This window comes from Rhinopithecus roxellana, chromosome 10, assembly GCF_007565055.1.
Source record: "Rhinopithecus roxellana isolate Shanxi Qingling chromosome 10, ASM756505v1, whole genome shotgun sequence".
NCBI lineage: Eukaryota > Metazoa > Chordata > Mammalia > Primates > Cercopithecidae > Rhinopithecus > Rhinopithecus roxellana.
The window spans coordinates 134,437,978-134,452,009 of NC_044558.1; the positions used below are offsets into that span (position 1 = coordinate 134,437,978).

The 14,032-nt window shown below is 41.5% G+C and overlaps 1 protein-coding gene across 2 annotated transcripts in view; it reads right to left on the bottom strand.

Moving 5' to 3' along the window:
- The window catches only part of TM7SF3 (transmembrane 7 superfamily member 3), a 47,146-nt gene that overhangs the window by 7,579 nt on the left and 25,535 nt on the right, over positions 1–14,032 (bottom strand). The window contains exons 6-9 of one of the 2 annotated variants that reach the window (XM_010379859.2): positions 11,792–11,969; positions 4,015–4,101; positions 1,817–1,897; positions 1,037–1,189 (exon numbers count right to left, since the gene is read on the bottom strand). In XM_010379859.2, the coding sequence (XP_010378161.1) occupies positions 1,037–1,189; positions 1,817–1,897; positions 4,015–4,101; positions 11,792–11,969 (499 nt within the window). The remainder of the gene's footprint in view (positions 1–1,036; positions 1,190–1,816; positions 1,898–4,014; positions 4,102–11,791; positions 11,970–14,032) is intronic. The other variant, XM_030939130.1, reaches the window with a different exon arrangement.

A 14,032-nucleotide genomic window follows, 5' to 3' on the forward strand; every position in this document is an offset into this window, starting at 1 on the left:
GTCTCCCAAAGTGCTGGGATTATAGGCATGAGCCACCATGCCCAGTCATTAGGTAGTATTTTATTTAGCACATCTTGGGTACAGCCTTGAATCCGTATTTTCCAAAACATCCCCATGTGAATCTGTCATTTAGCCGAGCCTACACAACACTGCTTTTCATCAGACTATCCAGATAAAAGGCTACCTGTAGCAGGGCCAGAAGGAATATGCTTGCCTCTAGGTTTGCTAAAGTCAGAACAAAGGGCTTTAGACAGTAAACACAGGTTGTCAATTCTCTGTAGTCTTAGAAAAAAAAAAATCTTCAGGGAGATAAGGGACACAGGACTTGTACTCCATTATATCCTGCATTCTCTATAGAGTTGACAGCCTCATGAAATGGCTATTTTTATATCTAAAGTCCCATCAACTTTATTCTAGTGTTTTAAGAACACTGTCACAGAAAGGAAACAGCCAAATAGAATACTTTTGAGTGCAGATACTTTGTTTGGTTTTGACAACAATCAGGAAATGTAAATTATTAAACAATGGCAAAGAAAGTTAACTTATAAGTTAACCAGATTTTAAAAACTGATAGCAATTGAATTACTTTTTAAAAAAACACCGAAAAACCCCAGAACCACCCCTGTGCTACTGCCCCAGGATGGTTAAGTACCTCAGGGACACCTGGGGTTTGGCAAAGGGTGGGAGTGGAAGTTGAGGGTACAAGACCAGAAACAAAGTACCAGGTTCCTCAACTCAGCTGCCATCAGAGCAGAGCCCCCTTACCTCCATGATTTCTAATAAACACACACCCCTAACACAACAAATAGCCACAAAGCTACCTCTAAAGACATTCTATATTTCATCTAATGTGCCTTTGAGGAAGGAGGGACTTTTACTGGTACGGGTGCTGTCTGAAAGTGTCACACCATCAATGCATTTGCAGAACTCCACAGCAGCAGCATTGACATGCAACGCCACTCCAGGATGCAAATCCAATGAGGCAGTATTCAAACAGTGACTCAAACACACAAAACATCAGTTACTTATCGCTTACCCAGTGGAGTAAAGAAAGTCACTGATGAGATGAGGAACCCCAGCACTAGTCCAACACAGAGCATGCAGATCGAGAGGATTCCAAATCGCCACCACACAGCTACCAAGAACATTCCACCGACGCTTCCAGCGACAGCTGTCAGAATCAGATGCACTGTACAGAGAGAGGATGAACTGCTGGATCACCGGCAGTACTTCCAACTGCGTGCCTTAGACATACAATACCATTACTAACGCCAGCTTCAGCTTTCTGTAGGTCAGGCACTGAGGGCTCTTCAGTGGCGCCATGAAGCCAGCATTGAGCAACCCTCTCTAGGGAGGGGTCTGGGCTGAGACAAGGAAATTAGCCAGGGAGCTAAACCTCACAGGACCAGTGACAGGCTTGGCTTGTCAATAAATTGGAATTGAGAAGGAGAAGGTGACAAGCATTCTGTTAAATGTAATGGGGCAGGGGGGTGTCTGTTTTCAGGTAAAGAAAACCTCAACATTTTGCTTGCTATACATCTCATATCTTCAACATATCACATAGCCAGAACACAGATCTATAATCAATATGGATCTTCCTTTCCCTAAGTACCAAGGAATTCACGATACAGATTAAAAACCCAGAAGGTCTGAATGAGTAGTTCAGAAAAGGTGTCCAGAGCCTAGGTGGACCATTATTTTATACACTTAACAGGCTGTCACACACAATATAGGCCAAACTGTAGAAGGAAAGGTAAAGTAAAACACAGCACCTGCCTTCTTGAATACCCAGTTAAACTATGTAATTTTCACTTACCATCATACTTGATAGGTGTCAGTCTTGTAATCAGTATGTAAAAGAAGAATCCCATGATGATAAAGCCTATGAAGAATAATTCTAAGTGGCAAACCACCAGGAAAGGAAAAAAGCAAAACAACAAAAGCTATGGTTAGGCACCCTTTTTACAGTGCAATTTAAATAGTGAATCTGCAAATACGTGCTTAAGCTCCTGGAATGTACATGTTACAGCATTCAGAGGAAAAAAAACATCTGAAAGGCAGAAGAAATTCAGCAGTCACGGGAGTAGTTATTATCAAATAGATACAATATTAAAGTACTAACTACAGGATACACTTTCTTGTATATAGGTCAGTTTCCATTGTTAAATGGTTATTTGTTCATTTCATAGCTCATTTTAATATATTTATTTTTTCTGCTTAAAACAATAGCACTTTGTCACGTGTGTCTGATATGAAATTACACACTACATTTTAATAATTTTGTAAGCAGAAATAAAATGTAAAAGGTAAAAGAAACCCAAACCGCTCCAAAGCAAAATATAACTTTTATATCTTCTTCTAATTCATCCTATCCTGTTTAGAATGATCAATCATTACCTTCATCCATTAAAACAGCTGGTAATGCAAGCATACAGATAACTTTGTTCCCACAAATAAGCCTAACCCTGATCATGGAGGCCATAGCTCTACTTATTTTCTTAAATTCTTCACAGTTGTTCTTGGTAATACTTGTACTGTATCTCAGTTTCAATAAATATAAAATGATACATATCCATATATCAAAAAAACCCAGAGTGGGGCATGGTGGCTTGAGCCTGCAGTCTCAGCTTCTTGGGAGGCTGAGGTGGGAGGATCACTTGAGGCTAGGAATTTGAGGCTGTAGTGCACTATGATTGTACCTGTAAACAGCCACTACACTGCACTCCAGCCTAGGAGACACAGTGAGACTCCATCTCTTCAAAAAGAAAAAAAAAAAGCTAGTGATAACTTTGAGACCACAGCTTAACAACTAAGTTCTTTGTTACAGAATCAATCTACATGTTGAGATATTATATATTCTTCACAATAATCTCTTCCCAATTAATAAAAAACAGTGTCATAACAGCAGGAAAGGAGTTGCTATTTCAAACGATTTGACACAAGTTTAAAGAGCTTTATTAGATCAGGATTACAGTTGAGCTACCTTGATTCTCAGTTATACATCTTGTTGATTAAATAAGGATTTTTTAGTAATCAAAAACATCACTTATATAAAAGGCAGCCCAAATAATTCAAACCAATCCAGTGAGCATGATTTACATCCCAGTTCTTCAATGTGTTTCACGGATGTAGATGCTGGCGTTCCCTTTGGCATCTGAATCTCTCAGGTCTGAGCAGACATTTCAGACTCACTGTACACTGTAGCCCCATAGCCTGATTCGTGCGAAACCAAGTCAATTGCCATCACCACAATCCACACATAGTTTTACAAAGACAACCAACCTTTTTTTTTTTTTTTGGAGACAGGATCTTACTCTGTCATCCAGGCTGGAGTGCAGTGGCACCATCTTGGCTCACTGCAACCTCCACCTCCCAGGCTCAAGCAATCCTCCCACCTCAGCCTCCCCATGTAGCAGGGACTACAGGCACACACCATCAAGCCTGGCTATTTTTTTGTATTTTTGGGAGAGACAGGGTCTCACCGAGTTACCCAGGTTGGTCTCAAACTCCTGAACTCAAGTAATCTGCCTGCCTCAGCCTCCCAAAGTGCTGGGATTACAGGTGTGAGCCACCACACCCAGCCCCAACTTTTCTTTTTTTGGTAGCGAAGGCATCTCACTATGTTGCCTAGACTGGTCTCAAACTCCTGGCCTCACATAGTCCTCTCACCTCAGTTTCCCAAAGTGCTGGGATTACAGGCATGAGCCACTGAGCCTGGCCCTGACAACCAATGCCTAAACTCGGTTATCTTTAGTCAACTAACAGATCTAGCAGCTGATAAAATTCACTGCATAATTGTATTCCCCTGTTAATGAGAAAGTTATACTCTGCTGTAGGAAGAAGAGAAAAAAATAAAAATGCAGTACAACTCAGTAGACTCATGACTACAGACCCCAGCTACAAATCTATGAAGATAAAAGAGATAAGTGCTTACTCTCCTCACAGGTCATTCCCTGGCAACATTAAAGAGAAAAGACCGCAAAATGGAAACAGCAACTACATTGGACATAATACCTGTTTTCCAGAATCTGTGTCCAAAGAAACAAATGAAGAAACCAAGCAGGGCGAAAAGAGTGAAGAACACTTTGGAAGACACTCTTCCTACAAAATAATGAAAATTTAGTGGATAATACATCCAATTTGATACTTTGTATTAATATTTATAGAACACCTTCATCAAAAAAGCTTAGTGAACTGACATAATTTATCCCATACATGTATATTACAAATTTATCTTTAAAATACTCTTGCCACCCCTAATGAATGAACCTATGTAGACAATATCAACAACTGCTGCTATAACAAAAAGAGAATCCAGACAATATATGCTTGCTGAAAGAGGTATGGAACACTTCCTATGACATATTCCTGGGTAGAGTGGAGAGAAACAGAGAGGGAGTGTTCCTAAAACAAATAATCCTGTTTCTTCAACAAATAAACTGCATGGACAAAAGGTGGCAGGGAGTGGGGAGGAGGCGGTGGGGGAGATGGAGGGAAAATACAGGTTAAAAGAGATTTAAAAGACACATCAACTAAATACTATGTATACATCTCATCTGAAACCCGATTCAAACAAACTGTGGAAAACAATTGAGATGACTCCAGAAGCAAACTCTGGCTGTTAATTTGATGCTATTAATGAAATATTTTCAATATTTTAAAATGAAAATTATGTTAATGACACTGTGGTTCTATTTTTTAAGTGCTTATCTTTAAGGTATACATACTGAAATATTTGTGAGTAACATGATGACCAGGGATTTGCTTTAAAATTATCAAGTGATAAAGGAGGGTGATGAGGTGGAGAGGCAGAGAAGCAGGTAGAACACAGCTGAAACAAGACAATGGCCATAAATCAAAATTGTTAAGGCTGGATAATTGGTATATGGAGGTTCGCTGAAGTTTTTCACAATAAAAAATTTAAACCGAAACGCACAATTTAAAAACATGTATTACATGTATAAGTCACACACACACAAACTACTACCAGTCTTCTCAATTATATATATTGCCTTGGAGAAAAATGTTGCATTACAACCAATGATGAAGCATGGTATCATTTAGTTTACTGAAGAGAAAAATATGCTCACTAAATTCATCACCCACCATCATGACTCCTGAGAGATAAATGCAAGAAAACAATCCCTGAATGAAAAACCAAAACATCTATACAATCTCATGCTAAAATATAACAAGGTTGCTACAAATCAAAATACAGAAAATGCCTAAGAGTGTTCAGAATGGAGAAACCATGAAGACATACAGTAAAATAAGAAACACAAGACAGAAGAGCAGAATTCACAGGGGATAGTATATGCCTACATATCAGCTTTTCTGAGAATAAGGAGCCTGTAAGAAAGATTAAACGATGGCTGCACGCAGTGGCTCACACCTGTAATCCCAGCACTTTGGGAGGCCAAGGTGGGCGATCACTTGAGGTCAGGAGACCAGCCTGGCCAACATGGTGAGACCCCCCATCTCTTCCAAAAACACAAAAATTAGCCAGGCCTGGTGACACATGCCTGTAGTTCCAGCTACTCCGGAGGCCGAGGCAGGAGAATTGCTTGAACCCGGGAAGCAGAGGTTGCAGTGAGCCAAGATCAGGCCACTGCACTCCAGCCTGGGTGTCGCAGGCAGACTCCATCTCAAAAAACAACAAACAAACAAACAAACAAACAAACAAAAACCCAGAAACATTATACGAAAGATAAAAACATCACATTCTGTTTATTTCAGACCTGTAGTTGACTATGGTTCTAGACTTTAATTTTTACACCAAAACCATTAAATTCGCTGGGATGATTTTCTCAAATGAAAATCCCGTGGAACTCTTCAGCAAGTATAATCACCAAGACAGCAAGGTCTTCCAACCCAATAAAAACTAAGACACAGTTAGATACTCTTCCATAACATTACAGGGGAACTAAATCCCTCATCACAATACCAGGAAGGAAGGAGAGAAACAATTATACAAGTAAAAAATGAGAGGGTATGGAAGGTTTCATCAGAAGCAGAATCTACGATAAAACAAGACATAAAACAGGCAGTCACTTTGGGGAACGAAAGGAGTGAACAGACTAGGACAGGAGCAAGTCGAAGGTTAAAGTATCTTTAACTATGACAGTATTGCTAAGGGTTATGAACCACAGGGCAAGGTTTTAGTTAGGAGGCAATATGGATATAGCCTTCCTACTCCAAGCTCAGGAAAAGCACCCAAGTACTCATCAATTGTGAAAATGAGAGTAAAAATAGAACCAACATCACTAGGAAGGTTCAACTTTGGCTCAGAGCTCTCTGTCTCCTAAGCCTAAGAGAGAGAGACAGGCCTGGGGGGCTTTCTATTTAGAAGGGGCTTTTGTATGAAGGGTTCAAGGGAAAGAAATGGGGGAACCGAGACATACTTCAGTTCATGGGTTAAAAATACAGGGCCAGGCACACTGGCTCACACCTGTAATCCCAGCACTTTGGGAGGCTGAGGCGGGTGGATCACTTGAGTCCAGGAGTTCAAGACCAGCCTGGCCAACATGGTAAAATCCTGTCTCAACTAAAAATAAAAAAATTAGCCAGGTGAGGTGGCACACACCTGTAGTCCCAGGACTTTGGGAGGCCAAGGGCAGATCACCTGAGGTCAGGAGTTCAAGACCAACCTGGCCAATATGGTTGGTCAGGTCTCTACTAAAAATGCGAAAAATTAGCAGGGCATGGTGGTACACGCCTATAATCCCAGATACTCTGGAGGCTGAGGCATGAGAATTACTTGAACCTAGGAGGCAGTGGTTGCAGTGAGCCAAGATCATGCCACTGTACTCCAGCCTGGGTGACAAGAGTGAGACTCTCTCAAAAAAAAAAAAAAAAAAAAAAAAAATATATATATATATATATACACACACACACACACACACACACATACACACATACACACACATATATATACATACACACAAACATATATCTGCCTAGGTCTCTTGCATTGTATCCCTCAAGGATCTTGAGTGGAAGATTGTCTAGCGTGGAAGACTGAGTGGTGACAAAGAGTCTTTGCTTGGCTAAATTTCAGTCAGTCTCCTGAACCCCCTCCTAGGCCCATCTGCACACATCTTTGTAAAATCCAGCTTCAGCAAGAACTCTGATAAGCCAGCTTAGCAAGAATCCCCTATGCTTGATATCAAATCACCCTCGATATCTAATCGAGTTCTTCATCCTCCACCATCCATCCCCCAGGTGATGTCTGACCACCCTGGTCTGTCTTCAGTAAGAATCCCCTCAGGTCAGTGCAGACAGAATGCCCCCTTGCCTCTCATGTTTCCCCTTAGAAATTTTCCATCCACTGACTCCCACCCTGCTCCTTGGCTACAAATTCCCAGTAGCCCGTGTAGTACTCAAGAGTTGAGCCCAATCTCTCTTCCCCACTGCAAAATTCCATCACAGTGGTCCCTGTGCCTATTGTAATACTACCCCCTACCTTGAATAAAATCTTCCTCACTGTGCTTTAACTAGTGTCACTGATTTTTTTTTTTTTCTTTAACAGTGGGGTATGGCTCTAGCAGAGGGAGAGAACCATAATCTCTGGCTTGAACACAACTAATAGACTTTCTTCTTTAGAGCAAAGCTCCTTGAAAGAGCTACTTGAACTTTCTCCAATTTCTGTGCTCCTAGCTCCCATTTGTTCTTGAACATGCTCCTGTCAGGCGCCCACCCCACCTCTCCACTGCAACAGCTCTCACTGGTACCAATGGCCTCCATGTTGCTAAATCCAAGAGTCATTTTCAGTCTCTTTCTTAGCTGACCTATCAGCAGCATCCGCAAAGTTGATCGCTCTCTCTTCCGTGCAATACCATCTCCCCTTGGCTTCAACAAACATCATTTTCCTTTTACCAATCTGGCTTAGCCCACTGGCAGGATCTTCAATTTCCTGAGCTCTAAACACTGGAGCACCCAGGGCTCAGTCCTCAGACCCCTCCCTTTTCTCTAAGTCACACTGAGTGTGCCTGCCTCTCTTGCCTCCCCTTCCACTTCTGCCACCCCTTTATAGATAACACCATCTAGCATGAGGCTTTAAATGCCATATATTCAGTCTGAAGACTTCCAAGATGCTCTCCAGCTAAGACTTTCCTCTGAATTCCAGGCTTATATATATATATAATCAACCATCAGTTAAACATCTGCACATAAACGTTCAATAGGGTTCTCAAACTGAACTTGTCCAAAACTGAACTCTCAGTGTATCCTCCCAACCTTCTCCTCCAACAGTCCTTCCCACCTCAGTGAATGGTTGCTCTCTCTCTCCAGTTGCTCAGGCCAAAAACTACAAAGTCCTTTACACCTCTTTCTCTCAAACCCCTCATCCAATCCATCAGTACACTGTACTCCAAACATATCCAGCCACTCATGAGCCAAATCTGGGACAATTTGAACGTGAAAATAAGTGACAGTGAAGGATTTCATCCAGAGAATAAAATAGGAATCTGCGGGTCCAGGCTTAAAATAAATACGTGGATAAATAAATGGGAGGGGAGGGAAAACTCTTCCTTAGAGTAGAATGGCAACAAATAAACATAGAAGGAGTGATACATTAGAAAAACACCATTTGGCAACCACCTAGTAATAAATGTTTCAGGCAAAGATCACTGGATGCCAAAACTAGCAAGTGAGAGTTTGAGAATGGGATATTTACTGACACTCGAAGTATTTCCCCTAAAGACACTTAAAAAAGGAAACGGTGGCTCTCGCCTGTAATCCCACCACTTCGAGAGGCCGAGACGGGAGGATCACGAGGTCAGGAGATCGGAGACCCTCCTGGCTAACACGGTGAAACCCCGTCTCTACTAAAAATACAAAACAATTAGCTGGGTGTAGTGGCGGGCGCCTGTAGTCCCAGCTACTAGGGAGGCTGAGGCAGGAGAATGGCGTGAACCCAGGAGGCGGAGCTTGCAGTGAGCCGAGATCGCGCCACTGCGCTCCAGCCTGGGCAACAGAGCGAGACTCCGTCTCAAAAAAAAAAAAGGAAACAGTTACTTCAGTAGCGAAACTTGGCAAGACATCACTAACCAAGTTATGAAGGGTGTCACCACCAGTAAAGAGACAAATAAATAGAGACAAGACCCTTCTGAGAAGGACACATCACTTCCTTTGTATTCCTGCCAAAAAAGCACAATCAAAATTTAATTATGAGGAAATATCAAACTAACCCAAATAGTATATGCCTACATATCAGCTTTTCTGAGAATAAGGAGCCTGTAAGAAAGATTAAATGATGGCTGCACGCAGTGGCTCACACCTGTAATCCCAGCACTTTGGGAGGCCAAGGTGGGCGATCACTTGAGGTCAGGAGACCAGCCTGGCCAACATGGTGAGACCCCCCCATCTCTTCTAAAAAACTAAATATTCTGTACTTCTCAAAAAGGTCAGGATCTTAAAAGATTAAATTAAAAAAAAAAAAAAAAGACTTGCTCCAGATTATAGGACTCTGAAGAGATACATCAGTTAAACGCAACATGGGATCCTAAACTGAACTCTGGTGAGAGGAAAAAATTAATTTTGTTGATGGGGAGACAGGGTTTCGCTCTGTTGCCCAGGCTGGAGTATAGGAGCACAATCATGGCTCACTGCAGCCTCGACCTTCCTGGGCTCAGGTGATATTCCCACCTTAGACTCCCAAGTAGCTGGAACCACAGGCATGTGCCACCGCACCCAGCTAATTTTTGTGTTTTTTGTAGAGACAGAGTTTCGCCATGTTGCCCAGGCTGGTCTTGAACTCCGGAGCTCAAGCAATGTGCTCACCTTGACCTCCCAATGTGCTGGGCTTACAGGCGTGAGCCACCGCACCCAGACAAAAAAAAATTTTTTTGCTTATGAAGGACACTATTGGAACAACTAGCAAATGTGGTAATGTGTGAATTAAAACAACCATATCAATGTTAACTTTGTAATTTTGATAATTTTACTATGGGTATGTAAGGATATAAATACAGAAGTATTTAAGGGCAAAAAGGTCTTTATGTCTGCAGCTTACTCTCAAATGGTTCAGAGAAGAAAAGAGTAGTGTGTGTTTGTGTGTGTGTATATATATCTATACATACACAGTCGGCCCCTGAACAACATGGGTCCACTTACAGATGTTTTTTTCAGTAAAAGTCACACTGAGTGTGCCTGCCTCTCCTGCCTCCTCTTCCACCTCTGCCACCCCAAGACAGCAACACCAACCCCTCCTCTTCCTCCTCCTCTTCCTATTCAATGTGAAGACGACGAAGATGAAGGCCTTTATGATGATCCATTCTCACTTAACGAATCGTAAATATACTTTCTCTTCCTTACGATTTCCTTAATAACATTTACTTTTCTCTAGCTCATTTTATTGTAAGACTATAGTCTATGACAAATATAACGTGTTAATCAAGTATTTACATTATCAATAAGGCTTCTCTGGTCAACACTAAGCTAACAGTAGTTAAGTTTTACGGAAGTCAAAAGTTATACACGAGCCGGGTCTGGTGGCTTATGCCTATAATCCCAGTACTTTGGGAGGCTAAGGCGGGTGGATTACTTGAGGCCAGGAGTTTAAGACCAGCCTGGCCAACATGGTGAAACCCTGACTCTACTAAAAATACAAAAATTAGCGAGGCATAGTGGTGTGTGCCTGTTAATCCCAGCTACTCGGGAGGTTGAGGCAGGAGAATCATTTGAACCTGGGAGGCAGAGGTTGCAGTGGGCCGAGATCACGCCACTGCACTCCAGACAGGAGTGAAACCCTGTCTCAGAAAAAAAAGAAAAGAGTTACACACAGATTTTCCACTGGACAGGAGTCAGCCCCTACAAACCCTACACTGTTCAAAGGTCAATTGTATATAGAAAGAAAGAGAGAAGAAGAGAGAATGAAAAGCAAATTGCCTAATACATTAAGCTTTGAGGAATCTGGATGAAGATTATACAGAAATTCTTCATACTATTTTTGCATATTTTCTGAGAAACTATTTCAAGATAAACTGCTAAATATACACACATACACACACACACACACACGCACCTCACAACACCTTCACTGCCCCCACTCTACCTAACCCACTCTTGTCTCTCCCCTGGATTACTTCAGTGGCCTCCTAACCAATCTGCATTTCTGCTCTTGCCTCCGTCTTTTCTCAAAAAGCAGCCAGTGATCCCGTTAAAATATGTCAGATCATGGCACCATTTGCTCAAAACCTTCCAATGCCTTTCCCTTTCGTTCAGAATAGAAGCTAAATCCCATACTGTAATCTACAAGGCCACACGCGAGCTGCCTGCCCCCGCACCTCTCACCTCACCTCTACTCCCCTTGCCCTCCTCGTTCTCCTGCAACCCCTGTCCTCACTAGAGCTCTTGACACCCTCAGGCAGGCTCCCAGGTGCAGGCCCTCATCCTGGCTGCTCCCTCTGCCTGGTACACGCCACACCCACATACATGCGTGGCACAGCAAGGACTGCCCTGGCCATTCTATCTATCTCGAATTTTCCTCTTACTGGCACGTGTTCTCTCCCTTTCCTACTTTATTTATCTTCTTAGCACTCACCATTTTCTCATGTATTACATATTTTATAAATTTACCTTGTCTGTCTCATCTCCCTCACTATAATATAAGCTCCAGGAGAACAAGTATTTTTGCTGTTTTGTTTACTGCTATGTCCTAGTGCCTAGAGCAGACAGCAGAATAATGTAGGGGCTCAAAAGGTATGTGTTAAATGAATGAATGAGAACTAGACAAAAGCATTATCTGCAAGGCCAAAGGAGAATTTGTAAAAGTTTAAATCCATATACTCACCTAGGGAAGCACAACTACCCTCTCCTGCCTCAAAGCTGCAAGCATATGTGTGAGCAGGAACGTAGGCAGCAGATGTATTTAGAAATGGGTCCCAAACAATGACATTGTATATGACACCTTGTCCCAGGAGGGAGGAGAAGGAAATGCTTGTCTTATCATTAGCTGTTAGGGTAACCACCTGAAGCCAAAAATAACACATGATTAGTGTTTAGGGGATTTTTTTAAGCTATTCTGTGATAATTCCACCTACTGTGTAATATTAAATGGTATATTTATAAATTATAATTCTTGTTTGAAATATTCACCAACCCATTTAATATGGTCAAAAGGCCATCTTACATGGTCTGTATGTGCTAATGTAAGCAAGCTCTTACATAAAATGCTTCCAAAGATTTTTTTTAATAGTTTAAGGAAAATGAGATACAAATAATGTATAAATGCTAGTTAGAACAACGAAAAAAGTTTTTTTTCTCCTCTGCTAGACTATAAACAAGGATGGGAACTGTATTTCTCTTGCGCACTGCTCTTTCCTCAGTGTACAGCCCAATGCCTAACACCGAGGATGTGTTCAATGTTAACCACAGACTAATGTAGACAGTCTGTTAACATGTCACAGACAGTACCCACTTATTTTTGTCTAACAGGTCTCTGAAACAAGAAAATATTACATAAGGTTTTGCTATGTAGTGGTAGTTCTTAACTTCAGAAATTCCATTGTAAACTATAACAGAGAAGAAACAAATGCTTTATAGAACATTAATACCTATGTTCCCACTAATTTGAGAGAAATAAATATTAGGGTTTCAGGAGTAAATAATTACAAGCCCTCCTACATCAGAGTACCACTGTTTAAAAATACTGCTTAGCCTTCAATAACTTGTTTCCTGGGCAAAGGTCTGATCAAGTTCAACAAACTGTTAATATTACTCCCAAGTTATCATGAGAAATTTAAACCACACAGAAAAGTTGAATGAATAACACAATAAATAGACTATACACTGCCTATTATCAACAATTGTTAGTATTTTACCATATTTGTTTCTCTATCACTCCTTTCTCCCCATCTCTGTTTTTTTACTGCTGAAAGTAAGTTACAGATATCATGACACTTCACTGTGCATGTCCTACCACAGTGTTTCTCAAATTTAATGTGCTTGTGAATCGCAGAGGGGCAGTCTTGTTAAAAAGCAGATCTGATTCTTCAGTCAGCGTGGTACCAGCAGTTCTGCTTTTCTAGAAAGCTCTCAGATGATGCCAATGCTATGCAACCACCTACCACACTCTGAGTAACAAGGTACTCAGTACAGATGTAAGTCTAAGTACAGACTGACAAGGGGGTTACATCAGGATAAACCCATCGTAAAGTCAAAATGCATTTAATATACCTCACCCACCAAACATCACGGTTTTACCCTAGCCTACCCTCAATGTGCTCAGAACACTTATATCAGACTCAGTTGAACAAAATCATCTAACACAAAGGCTTATTTTATTAGTATTATTATTATTTGAGATGGAGTCTTGCTCTGTTGCCCAAGCTGGAGTGCAGTGGCATGATCTCAGCTCACTGCAAGCTCTGCCTCCCAGGTTCACGCCATTCTCCTGCCTCAGCCTCCCGAGTAGCTGGGACTACAGGCACCTGCTACCACCACCACGCCCAGCTAATTTTTTGTATTTTTAGTAGAAACAGGTTTTCACCATGTTAGCCAGGATGGTCTCCATCTCCTGACCTTGTGATCCTCCTGCCTTGGCCTCCCAAAGCGCTGGGATTACATGCGTGAGCCACTGTGCCTGGCCCACAAAGGCTATTTTAAAATAAAGTGTTTAATTGCTCATGTAATTTACTGAATACAGTATACTGTAGAATGTTAGCTGTTTACCCATGTGGTTAAGCGGGAGCTATGGCTCACAGCCACTGCTCAGCGTTGCAAGAGTATCATATTGCTAGCCTAGGAAATGATCAAAACTCAAATCAAAAGATCATAAGTCAAACCATCATAAGTCAGGGACCATCTGTACAAGAATATTCTCCTATATAAACACAATACCTTAGCTCACCTAAGAAAATGAATAATTTCTTATTAGCTAATACATGATCCAGATTTTCCCTAATGTCTTTTCCTTTTTTTTTTTTTTTTTTGAGACAGGGTCTCACTCTGTCACCCAGGCTAGAGTGCAGTGGCGTGATCTCAGCTCACTGCAACTTCTCCCAGGCTCAAGTGATCCTCCCACCTCAGTCTC